Source organism: Geospiza fortis, unplaced genomic scaffold (genome assembly GCF_000277835.1).
Source record: "Geospiza fortis unplaced genomic scaffold, GeoFor_1.0 scaffold130, whole genome shotgun sequence".
In the NCBI taxonomy this organism is placed as follows: domain Eukaryota; kingdom Metazoa; phylum Chordata; class Aves; order Passeriformes; family Thraupidae; genus Geospiza; species Geospiza fortis.
This window is the reverse complement of record NW_005054300.1, coordinates 17046097-17070243: the sequence shown is the minus strand read 5'-3', so window position 1 is coordinate 17070243 and position 24147 is coordinate 17046097. Positions and strand designations below refer to the sequence as shown.

The window sequence follows — 24147 nt, the reverse complement described above, 5'->3', positions numbered from 1 at the left end:
TGGGCACTAACCCAGGAAAAGCAGTATTTGCAGTCCAGGGCTGCAGACAGCAGAGCCATCTGTCATTACTCCAGTCTCCCAAGATTAGTTTTGTACTCTGCAACACTACCTGCCCTTCAGAAGAAGTCCCATCAGTGATTATTTTTGCCTGGCACTATGGCAATCCTACCCAGCAAGATTACTTTAGGGCTATCCCTTTTTGTTCTGTGCCACAGCTGTCACACACACTGGAGCCTGTGATGCCTTCAAGGTTCAGCACAATTTATTAGAGATTTGGGGACCTGAGTGGAAAGGACAGCCCTTTAATTTTTCTTCAATTTTATAATAGATATTCCAAATTCTGGCCTGCATTACAAAGGTCTGACAAGTATGTAGAACAATATATACTTGATGTTTATTGCTACTAATACACTAACAATAGCAAGACACAACAAAGAGCTGGCAAGTCCCATCATAACTTTTCAAATGGAGAATAAAGCATCAACTATTAATTCAGAACGATCATGAGTAAAGTAAACCAAACAGGAAAAAAAGCCAAAGTTCCTTGACAGAGTTGATCTGAGAAAACATGGTAAAAAGGCTACAACCAGTGTTCCCAGCCACTGAAGAGAGAGACTTTGCAGAGGAAGGGCAGAAGACGATGACAGAACACCCCCACACACTGCAGTTAACTAGAACAGAGTTCTTGGTACTTCAACAACCTCTCCCTGGGATTGTGCTGTCTGATTCAATTGGAGTATATTTCATTGACAAAACAGTAATCAAGCTCTTCAGGTTGGGCTCTCAGCTACAAACGGGCTGTACTTGCTTGGCAGGCAGCAGGCTCTACTTGGGAAGCAATTACAGCTCACTAAGTGTCTGCAGTAATCTAACCTTATCAGATTAAAAGGCACACTGGTAACAGCCTCCGAGAACTTCCTTTGTTCAAAAAGATATGCAGAATGCGCTGCCTCCTGCTCTCCTGTTTACACTTCCTTGCTCACATCAGGACATTATATTGCACTGTATGGAACACAGCCTGTGCTTACACTGCACACTGCAGGCCAGCTTTGTGCTGGCTAAGTACAAAACTCATCAGCCCATTTGTTTCTCAGCAGAAGTCTCCAACAGAGACTGAAGGAGGCCATCCATGACCCTTCAAAGCAGAAATTGTTGCCTTTCAACTCTGCAGTGATAGGCTTTTCTTAAGGGTCTATACACCTTTTCTTTTTATTGATTTACCTCTATCTGATCTTTATAATGATCTGTTAACCAAGAAGGAAACTCTAACTGCAGACAGCTGCCTGAAGAATATTGCTGTGGTCTGCTCTTCTTTCCCTGCCCCTTAGCACACACCTTTCCAGACCCAGCTGTCTGCATAGCAACAGCACACTTATCTTCAAGCAGGAACTCAGTATTCTCCTCCATACGAATTACTTGCTTTGTGTATCCACAAAACCCAAAGAGACCTTTGAATTCCATGACCTAATTGCTACACAAAATTATTCCAGCATTTGGTATGTTTTCAGTGAAGTTCATTACAATAAGTTACCCAAGAGATATCATGCTCTACATAATGCGAGTTTCTTCTCTCAGATATATATTAACTTATGAAAATGCTCAGTAAGTTCACTTTTTTCCATCTCACCATAAGTGCATCAGAACATATCATGTAAGAGCTAATTTTCTTTAATATACTCCCTGGTACCATTCAGCTGCATTTTACATAATGCAGCAGTTGTAGCATATCAATTTCACATCATATCAGACACTACATTATGGCAGCTGAATTGATTACTTGTGCAATTGAAGGACACCAATAGGAAAAGTTTTAATCACTTAAGTGACTCATCAGCTTTATATACAAAATGTCTTGCTTTAGTGGCACCATACAAGTGACCTACTCTCAAGGCCATAGCATTTTAAGCCCCTTCTTATTCTTGTGATCTTGGTTTGCAGTACAATCCTACAGATTTACAAAAGGCAGAGCATAAACTGAATGTTGACTGTAAAGGATTTCTTTTGACTATCAGACTCCTGTTTGCAAGACCTAATAAAAATCCAGCTAGACAAAAGTAGTTTTGTTTCTGATGGGAGTTTTTGTGCATCTGTTTTTGTTCTGTTGCTCTTTTTTTTAATTGTAATCTTTCACTCACCATAAGAGGCTAACCTTTTCTTTGTTTTCAAGGGTCAGATGGAAAAATCCACAAGCATTTATATTGTTCTATTATATTATTGTTCTATTATATTGTTCTTTTATTTTCAGCTTCCCTTACTGCCCACCTCCTAAGGTAGTAAAACCGCTGCTGCAAAAAAGTGCCTAACTTGCTGCGGCAGATCACATTCAGCACTTTCCATGTCCTGACACTAAGGTGCTGTTCAAAAGTTTAAAAAGCAGTACCTAAAGGATTTTGAAAATCCTTCTCTTTTACTTGAAATCTTATTAAGACCTTCTCCACTGCTGTCATATACCATAGAACAAAGAGTAGCTCAGGACATTCTTGAAACTTACTTTTTATTTCTTTTTAAACTTTAATCATCTTCACAGTTTCAAACCACAAAACCTGGATTAAGCCTACTGGCTCATTTTCACAATACAAGCCTGCATAGCTTTGGCATTCATGTCTGTGTTCCGTTCACCTGACAGAAAATACCATTTTCAAAGCTATTTGCAAAATTATGACAGATCCAAGTTTCACAATAGGGGTGTGTCCCTATCAATCCCTTATGGCAGACTTACGAAGTAAAAGCAGCTCTATTTCATTCTCTCTGCCCTTGTCATATCCTCAGTCATGAGTGCCACCTCCTCATTCTTTTCCAGCAGTACCATGTGCTGCACTTCTCCAGGCTTTTATTTCCTAAGTTTCTTCTTTTTATATTTCTATGTTGCTTCCTCCACTAAGCCTCTGCCCACTGTCAGCAGCTCCTGCTTGAGAAGGATGACCAGCTCAAGAAATTTCATCCCTGCTCCTCTCACTGCAACAGAGGACTGCAGTGTTTTTGTGGCACCCCAACTTTCCCTTCTCCTAACAGGAAGATGAGCCTCTCTACAATCCCTGTGACCCAAATATGCAGAGGCAATAAACTCCATTGTATTAAATATATTATACAGTATGACCACAAAATGACTAAATATAAATATTTATTACTAAATACTCACAGTTGATTGAGGAATTTCTTCCTACAGAAACTCTTGCTTCAACTGACACTGTACCATGCAAGCTAGTCCATGCAAAGAGACATTACATGAATTGGGCAAATATTCTCGCCACTCCTGAGTAACAATGGATTCAAGCAGGTTATGGCTACTGCTTCAGGTCTTTCTATCCTTTTAGTAAGTCATCTTAAGCCACCTTCATGCCCTCAGTTTAAAAAAAATATATGTATCATTTCTAACTGACAAACAAGCATCGTGTTCATGTGCTCATCTTAGAATTCCGTAAGTACCTCCTTATTTTACTGCAGTGCAATGAGCGAGCTGCCCGGGGGCAGATGATGTACCCCTACCACTGTTTTGTGATTTTCTGCTCTCTCACTGCTACCCATACGGATCAGCAGTGGAGAGCTCTCCCATTCCCTGCAAAGCATTGGAAGACAGAATCTGCTGTCAGCTGCCCTCAGAAATCTGGAATAGGGTTCAGATCCAGCCACCAAAGTACACATAGGTCACAGGCCAGTAATAGCTAGAGTTTCCAGCTGAAAGCCACTCCCAAGTGGCTGCAGCTGCCCATAGATCCATTTCTATCACAGCAGGAAGAACCTTGAAGTTTGTTTGCACAGCACTGATTCAGTTCTGATGTCTCACACCAAGGCCACCACACTCCACACCAGCAGCTGCCTTCCGGACAGGCCCTGCCTTCTCTTCCACAGAGCCCTTGGCCTGACTGCACTGAAAAAGCTCTGAGCCCTGCTCCTCTCACACCAGCACACCCTGCAGAAGCCTTGAGCACCTCTCTGCTCCAAACTCCAGAGCAGCTGGCTGCTCTTCATCCTCAGCCTCCTCTCAGTCCTCTCCTCACGTGCCCAAAGCCAGGCTGGCACACCATGACATGGCTGCTGTCTGTGCAGCCTGAGGCCCAGCTCTCTGTGCCATGGCCACTGTCCAAAAACCACAAAGCCCAGAGCTCCAGGCACACTGCAGCTACAACAGGCATGCCAAGGGGAAACAAAAACTGCCACAACATGGCTTCCTCCACAGCTTTCTCCTTTGAACCAGCCTTAGCCCTAGGCTGGTTTCAGTGCTCTGCCTAGGGTTAGGGTTAGGCCTAGGGTTAGGGTTGTGAAAATCTAAAGGCCCAGAGCTCCAGGCACACTGCAGCTGCAAAAGGCATCCCAAGGAGAGCACAAAACTGAGGGCCAGCTCTCTGTGCTTGTCACAAACCTCCCAGAGAAGCTGGGCTGATGGTGCCCTGGGGGGTGCTGCTACCTCCCTGCTACCCCTGAAGGGAGAAAATATCATTTATTCCTCATGAGAGCCAGCAAGCAGGTCAGCTTCTGAGAGTAAAGGTAAGCTCAGGGAATTCATCTCAGTCACCATAAACTGCACTGTGGCTCCAAGGGTGAACAATGGAGGAAGAACTGGTCCCTCTGACTGGACCAGTAAAATGTGATGAATTCAGTAGAGGTGGGAATTTTTACATTAATACTCTCAGGAGTTTCAACTCACTCATTCAGTAGGTTACATCTTATGGATACAAGCAGTTCCTTTGATTAAATTACACTGATAATCATCAGTCTCTCAGTGAGATGAGTCGTATACTGACATGAAACAGGTTAGTGAGAACTTTTAATTTTTCCCTACTGTTCTTCGGAAACTAAATTAACCATCAATTCTGAGCCCCAGAGTCCTCCAGTGAGCCACATGAAGCCACCCCATTTTCTCCTATGAAATTCAGAAAGGTCACAGATCTGCTACATTCAGCCTTAAGAACAAATGCTACAGGGATACGTGGGTGAAGGTATAATGCCTTGTGATGATCAAAATGATCCAATAGTCCCTGCAGGCTTATTTACTATGAATCTATAGACTCACCCAAGAGTGACACAGACTGCTCCTAAGTGGAGCTGTCATCAAGCAGATCAAAGAAATCAGCACTTAAAAAGTATAAATGCCAGAATGCACTGGAGCAATGTTGGACTTGTACTGAAAATTTTCTTTTTAGTCTTTATTAATTTAAAGTAATAATCCTTATAAGCATAATTATTATAGAAAAGAAAACAGACTTTTATATCCCTCTCTAAATTTTATTGGAATTACCTGCAGATTTGTCACCAGCAGGGGCCCTACTTTGTTGGCCCAGATGTCAAAGAAAATATAGACTGAAGCAAGCATTTAAGTTTATGCTGTATAGTCAACTTTAGTAAAATCAATGGAATTACCTGGACTGTGCAATATTTAAGAGCTTTGTAGGTCACTGAAGAAATGGGATCAGACATTGCATTTTCCCTGAAAAAGCACAGTAACTAGCAGGGACTATTATTTGATATGTGTGGGAGTAGGATAATACAGGCCAAATTCTTAGCCCAGAAATAATCCTTTGGAAGCCACAGGGAAGCTCACAAAACCAAGCAAGCATTCAGCTGAAAGGCCAAAAAGCTACAAAGACCCTCTAGAACAGGGGGATTGTTTGGAGAAAAGATGCACACATGCAAGTCCCTTTGGGCCAAGGAAAAGTATGTAGAGCACTGTAACAACCTTGAGGCTTGTCTATGCTGCACAGGAGTTTGAACTGCCCCAACTCCACTCTTGGCCCTTCCCACAGACTCCAAAGCTATGCAAAGAGTTTGGCTCAGTTAAACACAAAACTGGTCCTGGTGATCGTATTTTACTGCACTTTCTCCCTTTCTAATCAGCCTCTCCTCCTACAATCCTTCAGAAATACTCAGAGACTGCATTTCTCTAGTTATTGTTCTTCCGTTACAAAAATGCTACATTAAAACTTATTTTCTGGAAATAAAATCCATTGTAAAGCAAGATGGTCAATATTTGCATTCTTTAGGAGGGATACTGCAGACATTCAGTATGTAGAACAGGGACTAAATGCCTAGAAAAAAAGAAGCTGCAGGAGGATGCAGATGGTTGATACAGGAAGTCAGTTTAAGGTCACAGCTCAATTTAAGGTCAGAGCTGAATTTAAAAAAAGGAGAAAGGAAAACTGTTACAACTAAAGATAAAATAAACAGACTACACTGTTTCAATAAAGCAAGAGCCCATATTTTAACCACTAATATTCCATTGTAATCTAGATCTTCAATCAGAAACTATGCTGGACAGGTGGAAATTGTGAAATTGCAACCAAGTCCAGATCTCCATGACATTTGCCTCCCAGAAATTCATTAGCTTCTGGGCTTACTATAATACATTTTCCATTGTGAACAAATATCCTTTTTTTTAAATTCAGTAGCAGGTTGGACACAAAGATGCTTCTCTGCTACTGGTATATCACTGTATCTTGCAGCTCTATATATAACAAAATGGTTGGCACCATTAATGTACCATATGTGATCTCCTAGTGAGCAAAGATATTTTGTGATTTTTTTTTTCTAAATATTCAATTTAAAAAAAATCATATATAAGGATATTTACACACTCCATCACACAAGGATTGTAAAAAATGATATATGCAGCTCCACTCAAAAGATCAATCCTAATTTCATAACTTTTTATATCTAATTATATATTGTCATCACCAAAGTGGATGAGATGAAGAAAATTCACAACAATTTCAGAACAACAAACTCAGTTCTGAGCACCATAAATACTTGCACATATCCTTCCTTTGTCATTTCTCTTTCCAAGTTCATGTGTATAAGCAACAAGTCTTTTTTGTGGATTTTACAGGCTCTTCTATGCCCTACAAAGTCAGAATTTCAGGTAGTTTCAATCATTTCTGGTTTTCTTAGGAAAAAGAAAAAAGAGGAAGCAATTTTTTTACCTTCCAAGCAATTTTATAATACCATGAGCAAAATGCACAAGCCCTTTTCTCTGAACAACAAGGGTGCTGGATTGCTTTGCTGCTCTTCAGAACAGGAATTTTTCACTCAAATGATGGAGAAGAGTATTTCATTTCAGGAATCTCTCACAAGGAACAAGCATGGGTTTGGCTGGGTTCTCTGTATGTTCTAGAGTCCCTCCAAAGGTCAGCTGGAACGATCTTCCAATATCCCTAAGTGACGACTCTGGTCATTTTTTTATACAGCTGAGCTGTAGGACCTACCTGCTTCTTTCTCTTGATATTACAATTTTCACTGCCTCAGGAGACAGAGCTAGAAATACAGCAGCTCAAGTCAGAATTCATTCACTGGGCTTTGAATCTGTCTCTTGAGCCTCAGCATGTGCAACTAAAGGAGAACCAGCCTAAAAAAACCTCTAGCTATTAATGAAAACTATTGGAAGCAAACCCTCAAATACTCAGAGGGTCTTAGAAAGAACTGACACCAAAAATTAATCTCAGCAGTGAAATTTCTCTGATCTCCATTATAAACTGAAAAAGAACAGCAGGATTTATATAACAATAGGTAATTAAAAAGTGGCATAGAAGATAGTGAATATTTCACTAATGTTGGTTCTTGCAGTGTTGTTTGAATTTTGCAGCCAAATACATGAGTTCTCTGAGCCTGACAGAGATAAAGCACAAATAACTGAATCTAATAGTGGTTTCTAAGCCTTATCCCTGAGCAATAAATGTACTAATTGCAGAAAGCAGGATCTAGCTTTCCTTTTGTGCTCAACATGTTGTCACACATGGATGGAAATAATTAGCATTTATCAGAAGGGTTTTGGCTCAGAAAAGTTCAGTGAAAGCCTAAGTATTTTGGAGACATAACAATAAACATTTCATTAAGAAAGGCTGGTTGGGGCTAGGTCTGTCTATGCCAGGGAGACATTCTTATTGCTCTGGCCCTAATACTAAAATCCTGGATGTGCCTGAATGAATTCTCATCTAAACCTACACTCAGCAGACAGTAGGCAGAACAGAGGTGTGTGCATTGTAGCCCATTCCCAAACCAGCTTTATGAGACTAGCTCAGTATTTCTGCAGCCTTCTAATTGAAATACCAAGGTTTCAATTCCAGAGATGATACCCCAGCACAGCTCTGGTTGTGGAAGCATAAAAAAATGAAGCTGAAATCTTCCAATGTAGAAGAAAATGAAATGTCAAAACATCAAAAAACTTTGCTGAAACCAAGTTTCTGTTGTGGAGCTTCCTCTATTGTGACACACATTATGAAGCAAATTATCTTTTTACTGAACCAGACAGGAAGAATGAAAAATCTATAGATAATTTAAAATCTGCCTGCTCCACACAGTATCTAAAATATTTTCCAAATGCATAGTGGCAGAACAGTTCTCCTAAACAAGGGATTTGCTCATTTGCCCTCCAGATCATCATTGATACTCCCTTAACCATGGCTTAGTGTCTAAAAAAAGTTCATTAATTTTCTTTCACAAAGTTTCTTACCAAAGTCCTGAGGAAAAAAAAAAGGATTTGAAAGTAAGTTACATGAAAGGACATGACATCTCTGAGCCTCAACAAAACTAGGCAGCCCATAGGAAAGTTCTGTCTCTTTTTTCTTCCTCCTTTCTTTTTTCACAAGAGAGTTAACTTCTGACAGGCTAGGGTTTCTACTATGCTAAACATTACAGTGAGAGAATCAAGGAATGGAAAATTGGTCTGTACTCATGATAATAAAGGCTTCCCAGGTCAAAGAGAGTGGCAATGGTTTGTAATTATACTGTCCTTTGGTCACACAGATCCCCAGCTCCTGCCCCACAGAGCAGAGCTCAGGAACGTGCGCTGAGATTGCTTAGGCTTTACTGCCTTCATGCAATTCACAGATTTCTAATTCACCACAAGGACTCACTACCTAATTACTAAGGCCTCAGTGCTCCAGGGAGAAAGGAAAGTATTAGCCCTGCTTTAACCCTTTTAACAAAAACCTGCAAAGACAAAAATCTTCACATACAGCCATTCAGACACAGCTGCATCTGTGCACGTCTGTGCCACAGCCTCTCAAGCAGCCTGAGGACTTCTGTGGGCAGCAGAATCTGCACAAACCCACCAGACTGCCACAAACACACAGCAGCAGCATCTGCACAAACCCACCAGACTGCCACAAACACACAGCAGCAGCATCTGCACAAACCCACCAGACTGCCACAAACACACAGCAGCAGCAGCCTGCATCACAACAGAGGTGGGTGTTAGTCCACTGAAGGACTGAAGTGCAAGACTGGCAAAGTAGAAGTGAAACTCAAGAAGGTGAATGACCTGGACTGAGGCCACAGAAACCACTTGTCCCAGCAGCACTCCTTAAAATGTTGCAGAAGTGAAGGATAGTCAGTCCAAATCCATTGCACACAGAACTCTTACTCCTCAGCACAGAGTGATTTGGCCAGCCTGCTGAGACTAATGGTACTCATGCCTTGGAGCTAACCTGGCCTTCTTCCATGACACTGTTCCAGCACCAAACAAGATTAAGAAGGGTGTTTTGAAAACTCTGAGAAACATTAGCATGTGGGGCTCATAAAAGTGACTCACACAGAGTAGAAACCAGAGCACTGCAGCCTTACCAACAACTTGACTCTTCACATGCAAGCTTCCAGACTACAGCTAAATTCTGCCAGTATCACAAATTATCACATCTATTCCTGTTAGGCATTTCTCTGCTTTCCAGAAGCATCTCTTCGTAATGAGGACTGAAATGACATATTTTCTACCTTCTTCCTTTTCTTAGAAAGGGTAGCTTCTTTCTGGTTCCTAAAATCACAGACTTCAATTTCATCAAGTCTCTGACTATTACAAGGATCTCCAGATAAGCTTCTTTGAAATGTGAGTCAAGGGAAAGGCAGGATACGGTGGTAGTTGTTTCCTCAGTTGAAGATACTCAGGCTGACAGGCATCTGATGCTTTCCATTTAGTATTTTTATTCTGTACTAAAAAGCATAAAAATCTGTGGGTGTATGTATATTTTTAGTGCACCAGCACCAAACAGAACAGAAAGCAAGAAGTGGTGCATAAAAATTGCAGTAGGGGAGAGCAGAGACAGATAGAACTATTGAAAAATAAATAGATTTGCAGGGTACTTTATGGATGTACAGAAAAGGACACCTGAAGTGAGTGTCACTATAAATGTTGCTGCTTTTAATCAGGAATACCAAGTTAAGCCAGTCTGAAAGTGAAAGAAGAGTGACAGTAGCAATTCATACACTTATTGAACAAGTCTTTTTTCACCATCAGGGAATGTTCAATTTGGGAATATGACCATTAGGTATATCCCATTTTAAAACCCCTGACCAAACTGCCAGAACTCCAAACATGCTCCCTGCATATGCACAAATTCTGTCTCCAGTGAGTGCATAGGGACCAGAGTGCTACATGTTCACAGTGACAATTTGGTCCTAGATTTGGTGATATCTGCAGCCTACTCAGGTCTGGAGTTAAAAGAGAATTCTAAAACACCAAGAAATACAAGAGAAACAGCCTGCTGAGATCAAATCAAACATGCACAAGAACATGCAGAGTAAATCCAATGCACAATAGAGGTGTGTGCTTCTTTTCAGAAAATCTTGGACAGAACTCTGGTAACTGTAATTACATGTTTTTACCTATAAGAATGTATAAAATTTTTCATAATAAATCAGACATGTACCTCTAGATTCAATAATGGCATTTGCTAACATGTATTCCCCATCAAAGTACTTCACAGAAATCTGAATTGCAGAGAGCAATAAATCTCTGATGCCCTGCATACAGCTGGAGCAGCATGCAGGGAGGTGCTGCCACATCTTTTGGAGTCCTGTGATGTTGGGCACTGCTCCCTGAGTGGTGATGTGTCCCCATGAAGAGGATGGCACTTGCTGTGCATCTTAATGTGCTGCTGTAGATCAGCCTATTCCCAGTTCTTTCCCCAAAGCAGTTCACTGAAGCACGACCACAGGCTCCAGCTTGCTTCTCCTCTCAGATATGTTCACCCTCTGCTCTAACTCCTCCACTCTCCCTTCTGTTCTGTTAGGTTTATTTTCATCACAGTTACAGAAGTTTCGTGCTGAGCAAGTAAAATGATAGTTCCCTTTCTAAAAATCTTTTGATGTTTCCCAAAATAACTGCATTTACCAGACCTGTGAAGAACCAGACCAAAATACCCTTTCACTAGTATTCAAAGGCAGAGAAGATAAACAGCGCTATATAAATCAGATAATATTCCCCAGTGCAGAAATTCCTTTCCAATAAGTCTTTTTCTGGCATTTTACTGCTCAGATCAACACAGATACACACTGTCCACTATTTTTTTTCTCCTGGGAAGAGGACAGTTTACTTTAAGCCACAATCAAATGAATCACATTTCCACCATGTAAAAAATTAAAGCAGCAAATTAAGCTGCAGATGAGAGATACATCACGCTGCAGAATATTTGATTAACTTAACTTAAAGCAATCCATCAACTAAGAAAGGAAGAAAGACTCATCCATTTATTCTAGATAATTTCTCTTGCTGAAAGGAAGTTTTTTCATTGGTATCTGCAGAGAAAATAGTTTCTGCCTGCCTCTCAGTCCTGGGATGTGCCTCCAAGAAGAGGCATAAATCCAGCTCAGGACCCCAAGTGGAGGCCCAGCTTTACCTCAGAAGCTGTAGAGGCACAAGGCCTGCCTGAGACCCAAGCACATTGTCCCTCTCAGCAGTGCTGACCAGTTAATGCTTCACCAGAGCTGAGCTTCTTCCTCACCTGAGGAGAAGGGACACTGCTAGTTCCTCTCACTGCCTCTGCCACTGACCCTCTACTAAGTTACTGATGAGATATCTTTCGATTTTTCAGTTTGGTGTAAATTTTCCTGTGCAAAAATTGCTCCCTGTGCATTTGTACAGCACCCAGCTCAATCAGTACCTGATGCTGGTAAGAACCTCTTACAATAGATTATGTGCAAACAGAAAGAGAATTTTAGCTTGACAGTGCTGTTCTATAAATTTGGATTCCCAAACCATCTTATTTTGTCCCAAATAAACAGATTAGTTTGCATATAAAATCACAGTTCATTTGACACAGGATTTCCATACCTGGCTTGTCAGTGCTTTGTGCAGTGTTATAAACCTCTGTTTCCCCATTAGTATTCACTGCAGCAAGATGATGAACGACACTGAAGATGTGTTTATCTGATGTGATTTCTTGTCTTCACCCATTTGCTATATACCTCATTTTCTTTCCTTTGTTGTCTTCAGTCTTTTACCAAGGAAAACTTAATTTTTTTTCATGATTACCATTTTCTGCATATCCATGAGCCTGATCCAGCTTCTTTGAAAAAATTCCTATTGACTTCAGAACACACTGGAACTGCCCTCTGTGGAGAATGAATGTGTCTGGCATGCCTAATACTGCAGTACCACCACTTAGCCATCCTCTCTGGTTCTTGTCTCTTTTGGGGCTTCACACTTTATCAGCTCTGCCAATAAAATGATAACATTTACCCCCCTTGCTTGCGTGTCAAAAATATCCCAACCTCTGGCCATGCTGGCAGCATGTGGCAATCCTGCCTAAGCCTCAGCCTGCACTCTGACCTCAATAAACAGTGATACCCAAAAGCCAACGAGAACCAGCTCATCTCGTCGATCTCTGAACCAGCAGGAGGGTTTCTTTTTTGTGGCATGCAGCTTAATCCATGACTGATCTTGGTCCCTTTTAAGTGGTCAAGCATACATGCTCTACGTCTCCATCACCTGCAAAAAGCAATTTTTTCTGGATGTGACAATGCAAACATAATGCAATACACACAATAATTTTCCCCATTACAGGCTGTAAGGTAGCAATCTTTACCTTAGGAATTTTATTTTCCAATTCATATGCAACTTTTCAGGACATGCCATTTCCATTGGAAAAAAACAAATTATGCCAGAAAGAATTCAGCGCATCCTCCCTCTCCGTAAGCCCAGCCAAAGGGACTGGCTTTTTAATTATCGAGCAAGAGCGTCAGGAAAACATCTCCACCTCCTTCACAGGATCCTCAGGCTCCAAACTCATTATCAGATTGCTTTTTAAGAGTCAGCAAATTAAACTCCCTCCAGCGTTATAATCACCACAGTGATTATAATTCCATGGTGCAGTGAAGTTTTAGGATGCTACAGACTTGGAGCCAGTGTTACAACCACAGACGGCACCACACAGCCCCCACCAAGCAGCACCACACTGGGAAGCTCAATCTGCTTACTGGAACAATCTTTAAATAGTATTAACTGGCAGACAGCATTTCCTCTAGCTCAGGCTGCAGCAACACTAGGGGGTTGTAATGCATCCCAAATAGAACACAGCACATGCTTCGTAAGCTGTCCTATAACTGGCTCTTATTTATTAGAGATTCAACTCTCCCATAAAGTGGGATTGAAAATGCAACAGGAAGAAAAAAACAACTATATTATTTTTCAAACCATTATGTTCAAACTATTGCTTCAAAACCGGCAATTTTTTGATAACCATTTTTTGGAAAAGCCATGCTTTTTTTAATAACCATTACAAAAAAATAATTGAGAATATTTCAGAAAGCATTCTACTTGATCAAAAACAGTAAGCCAGAGATGGTACCTTCAGACTCTAAAGATTCCTTTACAGGAAAAAACAATCCTCTTTTATATTTTTGCCACAGACTTGAAAGATGAGTGTAAAAGGCTTGGACCATTTCTCAAGCACTTAGCACCTCCCAGGTGAGGTCCAGGTATGGATAAAATTTGGCAAGTCTTTAGAATCAGCTTCTGGAACACTCTTAAATCTGACTGCAAGTAGATGCCAATCTTAATCTAGTTTGTCTTGGAACTCTGTCTCTTATTAGATTCAATAATCACTCTTCTGAAAGACAGCAAAAGGAAATTCACTAAAAACTATTTTAGAGATCTGAAAGGATCTCTCCCAGTGTGATAATTACCATGTTTCCATTTCTGTTAATGACATCTAAGAACTGGAAACAAAAGTAGTGGTGGAGGATTAAGTAATTATGGAGTATTAGATGCATTTGAAGAGCAGGGTCACAGAAAAAGGCAGGAGGAGGAAAGAGAGAGCATGCTGTTGGCTGCTCATCAGCTTGAAAGCTATAAAATATTCCCCCTTACTCACAGCGTGGTAGCTGTAAAGGACACAGACTCACAGTACAGATCAGCTGTTCTTTATTGTCCCCATTCTGGAGAGCTACAGCTTTTATGGGTAAGTAAAGCTCTTGTTAACTATGGATAGATACAATCTCTAGTCTGTGCTTAATTTTCTCTCATCTACAAATTGCAGATGTATGTGACAGAAACAGAAAACTAATTTAGGCTCATTTAAATATACAAGTGTAGTTCTATGATAAATGCAATACTATAGGTGACCTAAAATTCTTGTGTCTTCTATTTCAAACAATACTTAACACTTAAAGTCACATGAAAATGAAGGCTGGTTTAAAGAAAACTAGTAAATTATAAGAATGGCAATGAAAAGGAACTTAAAGTACTGGAAAATGATGAGTTCTTATGAAATTTGAGCATTTGAAAGCAAACTGAAATTCATTCCTCTCTATTGACAGTACAGCATCTATCAAAGCAAATATGCTCACATGTGCCTCTGCATACATGCTGCACTTTGCCAAGCGGGACTGGAGCTGCAATTAGGTGGTCCTGCCTTTGAATACACTTCTTTATGACTCAACCCTCAGCACAGGGAAAGCTGGAATACAAGCCCTTAGCTCTGACCTTTCCACGTGAAAGGAATATCTTTCATACTGGATTTAAAATATACCTTTGAGACTTTAATTTCCATTAGTTTCCAGATCATTCCAAGGTATTGCCTAACTGGATCAAAGGGCTCAGCCTTCCACCTTCATTCATGTGATGAACTCACGTCACCGTTGGGTCTCGTGACATCAGCAGAACTAATCTTAGTAATACTCAATATGTTTAAGGGTGAAATAATCTCTCTCTAAGAGCAGTATGACAACTGAGCTGCCATTTATAGTAATTACCTTCCTAGTCAATTAAATGATTATTTAAGTAAAGTCAAACATTTCAGTAGTTTGGGACACAGACTAAAAAAGCAGGTCAAAATTTAACTTAAAAGCACTTTAAATATCAGAGAGATGGGCACAAAACATAAGTGGACTAAACTAGTATTAGACAGGTATTGCTTCTGGCTAAACTACCTCTACTGTACAGGTCATTTCTATAGGACTGACTTCCTATTGCAATTCAGGTGGAGACAGCTGAACTAGGTGGACTGTTTCTTCTACTCCTCATCATTTATGTGTACCTGTCCTACTTTCTGAATGTTCTGCTCAGAAGGCTTATCCTTTTAATATATTTGCTGGTCATGGCTCAAAGTTTTTATGCCCACTTTTGTTCCTGCTCTTTCCAGCCTGATTTTACTCAGACAGGACTGTTTCTGCTGCCCAAGTACAAAACTCTGGGCAGGATAATAAGAAATGACAAACAGAAACCCACACACTTCTAGGTACAGGTTTGTCAAACTTATCTTTAAAAAAAAAACCAAAACCATTCACTCCTGTAAAACCATATAACAATTCAGATAATTTTTAGATGTAGGCTGTGTTACCTTCCTTACAACTAAAAACACTAAAGCCAGCCTGGAAAAATATTACAAATTCCTTGTGTGTGCAGTTTTCAGCATTCCCCAGCACCTTGCCATTTGCTTCAACAGCATTATAAACCCATAATATATCAATACCATAGGGAAATCCCACAGCTGCTGCTTTTAATACAAGTTGCTTTTCCTTCTCGATTTTAAAGCATTGTATTAGATGCACTTAAATCAGAGTCAGTAAACTTATTGCTGTCTAGAATCTAAAGAAAATGCAGCGACTCTTCTTCTTTAGAACAAGAAATAGACTGCACCAAAGTCAACAAAGTCATCCTGACCTGCCCAGGCTGCAGGAGGGGAGACAGGGTCCCAAAAGCAGTTTTGAACCAACTCCTCAAAGGCTCTCAGCCTCATTTCTGAGGTGTTTTGTGAAACAAAGCTCTTGCGCTCGAGGAAGGATAAGATTATGTCTGAAGGCTCCTACCTGTACATGTCCATCTTTTCTGTTTCTAAGGACTTGTTTGTATGACAGTCTCCAACAATCTGGAAAAGAAAAAAAGAAAAAACAATCCTTGTCTTCTTGCTCGGCTGCAATCCAAGTAGCTTAATAACCATTTGCCCAAACTTATCATTCTTGTGCTTTGGCATCTATCCATATGCATTAAAAAAACCTAAATTAAGTAAGTAAAATACAGTGCTGCTTGGAAAGAGCTAAATTATTTTTTCACTATTCTAATATCGAAATCAAATTTTCAGGGGGACCTGTTTTCTAATGGAGTTACAATTTAAATTAAATCTATACAGAAAAAGTACTTCATTCAGTGCCCAGTCCAGGTAAGGACAGTGACAGTATATTGCTGTTTATAAACTGGAATGGGGACTTTGCTATGGTCTTTTGTAGTTAAGAGTACAAAACTATATCCTGTCAAGTCTAAAAATATTTGGGAATAAAAGCAGCTCAGCTTTACTGAAAGATCTGTAGAAGCTCCTTCAAAAGCACCAATTCCAGACAAGAAAAACAAATATCCATTTAAAAGAAATTACCCCACGTTACAAATTAGAGAATATTTTAAGTCTATTAGAAATATCAGAAGTATTTGGAATCAGTGCTGTTCAATGCAGATGTTGAATCTAGCATCCCAAAACTATTTTATCCAAATAATTTTATCATTATTTGTGCAAAAAAAAGTAGAACAATAGGAAGAAATCTAGCCACAAAAAAATTCAGCCAAGACAAACTCAGCAAAAGAATCTTAGGACTTGCTCAGATGCAGTCCCTCCCTCCCTTTATTAATTTTTTTTTTCTGAAAAGCCCCTCCCACCCACTTAAATAATTTTGATATTAATAAAACTATTTAGATAATTTCTAATGATTGCAAGCAGTTCTTCCAGACAAATAAAACTGAGAGAAACCTGCCAAGAATTTTGAACCAGATAGTTCTGGGTAACGTCAAAAAAGCTTGCACAGCATTACATAAACATGAATTTGTCCAGGAAGACTTTATTGCAACTTCCAATGCCCAGGCAACACCAACCCATTCATGCAGCAGAGCTCAAACCTACTCACACAGTGAAAGTAACCTGGTCAACATCATTGAGTTAAAACAAACAAGAAATTAGCCAGTAAAAAAAAAAAAATAGATATCAGATTTTCAAAATTGCTAAGACACCTGTGTCCACCTGCATACACTTAAAATCTGATCCTTCTTGCTCTGCTAGGAGCAAGCATAAAAGTAACACTTCATAGATATTGAAAAAGTGATGCACAAGTAAGCAGATTCTGCTGAATAGCGTGGGTTTGGAGCAGAGCTCTAAATTGTAGGTCACACCTTACAGCATTGTGTTACTTGCATTAAGCACCAACAGAGCTTATAAGGCCATAGCTTTTAAAATGTGTGTCAGAACTGAGAATGATCGTTTTTTATGGTACAAAGTCTCTTATACTGCATAAAAATATCCAACACACACACCCACTAAGCAAGAAAAAATATTTCTGGCGCATCCATTATGCAACCAACTTCCATACTGTCTTCCAAGGATCCTCTTCACATCTCTCTCATTATAAAATAGGTCAAATGCACATGTCAGGATCAAAATCATAATACTCAGCACTACAAAATTTCAGACAGTGCCACAAAAAAATTTTACATTTAACAGAATTTAGGCAAATTCCCACTACTGTCCACCTTATTCTGGAGATGTCTGAGATTAATAAGGTATCTCACTTCATAGGTCATGCGATACCCTTATCTTCAACATTTCAGGAACAAAATCCTCCTCTCTCAATGGCTTTTTCCAGATCTTGACTGGAGTCATACAAGCAATTAGCAAGAACAAGACAGGTGCAGGCAGAGGAGAAGTTGCAGACAAGATACACTTTTTAGGCATTGTACCAGAGGAGCAAAAGAGAAATGAATGCCCTTTCCAGGCCTACAATATATCTTTGTACTATAGCTCTTCAAACAACATTTGTCACACACAAGCCGAACAGGCAAATGCTCAGGCCTATGAGTTTACTTGCAGAGAAACCATCATTAATTAAACCCTAGAAGTTCAGGATTTTTAACCTGGACAGTGGAACCTTCGTGCTGTGCCTGTTTAGGTGGAGTCAAGGCACAAAAGGCCAATAATTGCATTTGCTGTGTTATTTGCCATCCTTCCACATAGGTCTCCTGCCACTGGGCTCCCTGGTGGGGCCTCCTTGTTCTGCTAGCTGTGTCCAACATCCACCTCCATTCCCAGCAGATTGTTTAGCAGGCAGAGCTGAGGGCTGGGCTGGTGCTTTCATATCAGCAAAAAGGCTTCTGCTTTTTCACAGCTGTTCTTTTGCTTGGCCAAAAAGCCCCTTGTAGGAGTTGTCAGCCAAAGGAAATTAGTGTTTTCTCTGCCATGGAGTCTAATTGGTTTTTTCTCCACTGACAGCTCTTCAAGCTAAATTTAGGGAGCCAGGAAAATTAGGCTGAATGCTATTTGGCTGAGACTATGGCCCACTTCCCATATACACATGATAACCATAGGGAAGGGCTCCTTTAATTCACTGTGTGCTGCAAAATTTAAGATGTATATTAACTGGATGATCAAAGGTATCTTTAGAGACCAACATCACTCAACAAATGCAGAAAACTAGATCTCCAGTGAGCAAGACAGAAATTTCATGCATTTCCATAAATGAAGCCAATTTATCCCCAGCTGTCACAATTTGTCTGAGTGCTTATCTGTTCACATGTAGCTTTGCTGCACTGACAATTTACTCCTCTTTCACAATGAAATCAACACCTCCTGGACCAAACAACTGTGAAAGAAGTTGAACTTTGATTCAAACCATCAAGTTTCCTGACCCCTTATTAAAAAAAACCTACCTGAAAATATTACCCAAACACAAATTGTGCTGATGGTGTTTTACTCACTGATTTTGAGCACAGCACATTTGTGGCTATTCCTGCAAGCATGACTTCCAGCCTTTGGCTCTAGAATTTCCTTATCTTGCATAATAAATTGCAGTATCTGGGAGCTCAGGCTCAGCATTAGCCTATGAAGCTGGGGTATGTCCAACAGACCTATTCCCTAAGCACCAAGTCAGTTAAATTATTAGGCATGTAAAAAGGCACATTCTGGTACACAAGTTTACAACATTGTGATACCTTTACACTAAAGTGAATTTTACCCCTATTCTCCACCCCTCAGAAAAGGAACAAGTTAAATGGAATACAATTAAGCAGCTTTTCATGCTCTTTGGCACATATGCTCTCCCTGACTGCACTTGGCTGGCTTTATTTTGACTTATCTCACTGACCTGTTTTAGGTTATCATATTTTTCCTCTTATCTGCTTTCAGTCAGGGTTTTGCAGCCATTTTTCTTGTTGACTCCACAGGGCATAACATCAGCCACAAGTCAAGAGGATCTGCTTTCTACCCACAGCTTTCCCCCCACACACTTTTTCCTGTACTACCTCCCTGGTGGAATTCAATTACCCAAGAATAAAGCCAAAAATTATAAAAATATAAGTTGCTTCCCCCCTCCCAAACAATCTCCATTTCACAATCAATTGCAATTTTTTTTCTCACCACAACAATCTATCAATTTGGGTTACCACAAGAACATCAGTATCTCCTTTTACCAGGGCCTCTTCTGAGGCTGCATTTCTCTACTAGTTTTCTGAAAACTTCTTCTGTCCATCTCAGTTTCTTTTTCTACTTTACCGCTAAGTGATTTATTTATCCATCTCAGTTTCTTTTTCTACTTTACGGCTAAGTGATTTCTTTACCTCATTTTCAAATAAAAAAAATGCCATGCATGACACCACATCAAAGAGAGCTTTTGTGGCTGTCCTACCTGATTTGTGACAATTAAGAGAATTTTAGACATGGATTATAGAAACTTTTTAAAATCCTCGTGATTAATAGAGAACATTACTGTAAGTACTAGCCAGTCAGGCTTACATTCCTCTCTTCATCAGCCCTTCCACCTATGGCTCAGGCTAAACAGTGAAAATCTCCTTTAAAATCTGCTGTTTTCTCATGTTCTTTGAATAGTAAAACGTTCAAAGGTCCAGCCCATGGGATCATAGGCATTGAATGCTTTAAGGAGCTCAGCATGGCCCAATGCAGTCCAGCAAGGCTGCAAAAGCAACGAGCAAAGGTTAGATTCTGGGGACAACATAGTGGGCTTTCCCCTGTTTTCCAGTTCCAGGCAAGAAGTATTTTTAGTGCACACTTAAGTATTTTGCCATTAACATTGAGGATAATTACCCATAGCCTAAACCAGAAGAAAAGAATATTGGGGAAAATATGGGCCTTTTCAGATTCTGAAAGTGGGTGGGAGGAGATATTTCAATTCCCAGGTAATGGGAGGGCTCCAGCATTCAAGGAAAAAATATACTCATACATCCCTACTCCTTTCCTCCTTGAAGAGAGTTGCTGAAGAATACAGAAGAACAAGAGTTAAAAACCAGCCAGGTCAGGAGTTGTTCATAATTATATCCCTTTCATCCTCAGGATATTAATTTTAAATTCTCTCCCCAGGTCCTTTTTAATCTTGTGATTTTTCTCCTACATCTCATCACCCCTGAGTGCAGTGACAAAGACACAAAATGTATCTTTTAACATGGCCATAAGTGGCTTTCCATGGAGACATAGATAATAGCTTATCTGATTTATAGGACAATTTCCTTGCCATGGGTTTGAAAGTCTGAAGAGATGGAGGATCTGTTCCTCCAATACTCTACTTCATGTACCAAGATAAGATAGCTCTATTGGAAAGAATATAAGTCAGTCCAGTCCCAAAACAGTTGCATGACTTTCTAGAGATAAAATACAATAATTTACCACTGAAGAAATTAAAAAATCTTGCCTTGGATTGAATTGTATCTTTCTCCTCCCTTCCCTGGTAACAAAATCAAAAGCAGCAGCTTTTGCTACCCTTGGTTACAGCAAAATGCTATAATCATGGAGCTGCAGCACTCACAGCCAGCAGCAATGTGTTTGACCTTACAGGCTTTGTTTGCTCTTAACACACATACACTCACCAGCCCTCCTGGATTTCTCCATCCCCAATTTACACCTTTATGCTTCATATGAAACAAATTTAATATCACATTCCCAGACAAGGAGACCTGGAGCTTTATTTTGACTACTATACAGTAAAATACTTCTACTCAGCATACAGGTACATTTATTACCATAGGTTCATTTAGGACATGCCACAACAAACCAGGAATTATTTTATCTATTTCAGTGAAGAGCATTAAAAAAATACTGTGAGAAGATGGAAACTTACCCCTACATGATTTTGCAGGCTGCCACCCTAACATGAATGCAAGTCAACTATTACTTTTGCTGTGTTTTAATTATATTGCTAGACAGACACATCAGCTATTTTGCAGTATTATGAGTTGAAATTTTAGTTCATCTTGGGCTTTTCAGCTATTCTTGAGCTGCAGAACTCTAGGAGTTTCTCAACCCTAACCCTCATCCCTCAGCTGTTACACAGGATACCTCAAAATAGAGACTTTTGTTTCCTGCCCTGGTGATACAATACATTTACTAAAAACTACCTTCAAGAGAAGATGACAATTTAAACAAGAAAAAAAATAATGAGCAATTTTCTCTTTCAATCCAAAGTTATTTTGTGGCACTTATCTCTAGTCCATGTTCTGCAAGTTAAATTACAAACAAATTTAACATAAATACTTTAATGAATTTAAGTGCAATTAAACAACATGAAACTTCCACCAAAGAAGATCCCTGTGGAGCTGATGACTCTAAGTTAAGAAAGCATACCTGGGAAAGGATATATAGTGTCTGCTTTTACTCTTCTTTAATCATCTATTACCAGAGACATTAGACAAGCTAAATAGACCTCTATTGTGAATAACTACCTCATTTTTATACTCTGGAAAGACACATTATCTTGTTTTTCTGTTTTGAATAATACTGATGATAATAATCCCTGGAAGAACCTTCTAAAGTATACTAAAACTAAGTGACAAAAGAATAAGTTCAGTATGTGACATTACTGAAGGATGAGGCAGCAAAACATAAGGCATTTGACTGGATTAAGTGGTTTCAAGCCCTCAAATTGGCTCATACTGCTCAGGACCCAAATAACAATAAGTAATAAATACCCTGAGAAGCATTCATATTGAAGTATAGAATCTATACTTCCTCTAGGAAAAAAAAAAAGAGAAAATCATTTCTACACATGTGAGCAGCTATAAAAAAGAAAAAAAAATCAGAATCCACTGCTGTTTTAGAAGGGGCAAAATCAGATGCTGAAAAAGGGAGATGTACGAGATTCTCTCACTCCCTGAGGACTTTATAGGTCAAGACTAGCACTGAGAATTGACACAGCAGTGGTTCAAGGGATCCAAAGAGCTCACTCCTCATGGCTCTTTCCCCACTGCAGAAGCCTCATGAAGTTGCTGCGCTACAGCACGTTTTCTGCACTACTGCCTCTGCTCTCATTAGGATGATCAAAAACCAACTCCCACAGCAAAAGCCTGGTTCCTATGTCTCTTACTCAATATCTTAGGTACAGATTTATGTGTGAATTAATAATCTATGCCTTCAGATCAGGAAAAAGGCCTTTTGTACCTCAGTCTCAAGGGATTTCTAAACTCAGGCCCTGCAGGCAATGAGTGCCCATTTCCCTCTCTTCTATGGCGAATTACTAAAGCTGATGAGTGATATTCTAGCAAAAATGCTGATTCAAGAGAACGAGCAGTATTCCTTCAGAACATGTTTATTCTGCTAAAAGCCTCCTCAGAGGCCAGGGGGGCGGGCAGACCCTGCTGTGTGACCAGCTGGCTGGCCTGGCTGGCGCCCTTCCAGCCTGGCTCCCTGCCCCACAGCCCCAGCTGGCCAAGAACCACTGCTGCAAAAAACCTGAAACAAATCCTTCTGGTTTGCCTCCAGCTCCACTGTGCCAACAATCTATTCCAGCACGGGATGAAACAAGATGTCAGCACCCCAGAATTTTTCACAAAGCAGAAATAAATACCCTTTTCTGGTCAGTTTTAGTCATAATCTGTATATACTGTACTGCTTTTTCACATAAATAACTGCCTTAACAGTGTCTGCTTCGCTGCCCCTGCAGAAGCATGGACTTAAACACAAGGAGTACTGAGGAACTAGTCCCAAGCTGGTTATGTTAATCAAGTTTTTATGAATAACAAGCATGATAAAATTCTGAATCCCTGAGAAGAGTTCCACATTTTAATACTGTTATAGTTAAATGCTGCTTTCTGTGAGGCTTTTGGAATTCTTCAGTCAGCTACCACTCATACTACTCATTTCAAAATACTACAGACCAAAACCAGAGGGGTGTTTCACAAGGACTTTAGCACCATATGCATGATGACAGACATTCTACTATCTACTTTCTGGAGAAATGACAAAGCATCCAGATTTCTAGTTACCACTGTACTGACCCAGTAAGACACCAGTATAGACTGTCCCCTCTTATTTGTAAAACAACCTCCTCCTCCTTTAGAAATCCTGCCTTTCCATAGCTTTATAGATCCTAATTAGAAATATTTTAGAAATGTATTTGCAAACATCACTATTGCTCTAATTAGAGAACATAAAACTAGGAATCAAATATCAAAACATTTTGGGTCTTGATAAGATGATAACAGAATTCAGTAGATAATTCAGTCTCACAGGCTTCTAATTTATTTCATGTTGCTCAACCAGCAGCTGTAGCCTTCTGCCCACTCCCACTAGATCTTTAAGATCAAACCTGATTCAACTGTCAGGTTGCTCAGGTGGTTTGGGTTTTTTTTTCTGGGTTTTTTTTTGTGTAAAAAAGCTGCATTCTACTGTACTTCATTTACACAAAATGATTTATTCAGCAAATTTTGGCAAGAGAACTGGACCCGATGAATTCAGCTATTTTTCTGGAGATGACAGCTTCTTTAAAGCACAAAAGCAAATCTGTTTTTAAGTAACTGCTTTTAATTTCTTAAGCCAAATAATTTTTCTTCCTAATAGGCAGTAACAGCTTTTAATTATGTTCTACTTCAACTCCCTTTACCTCATCCTCTTTTCAAAACAGCTCAGGACACTTGTGTTCCTCACAGGTAAATTCCTGTATGCACTGAATTCATGTGTTTTCATTTAA

The 24147-nt window shown here is 39.8% G+C and overlaps 1 protein-coding gene across 1 annotated transcript in view; it reads left to right on the top strand.

The window, feature by feature from the left end:
• Window positions 1-14145: 14145 nt before the first annotated feature.
• The window catches only part of LOC102039285 (rap1 GTPase-GDP dissociation stimulator 1-like), a 30626-nt gene continuing 20624 nt past the window's right edge, over window positions 14146-24147 (top strand). The window contains exon 1 of the mRNA XM_031062971.1: window positions 14146-14162. Coding sequence (XP_030918831.1) covers window positions 14159-14162 — 4 coding nt within the window. The 5' untranslated portion in view covers window positions 14146-14158. The remainder of the gene's footprint in view (window positions 14163-24147) is intronic.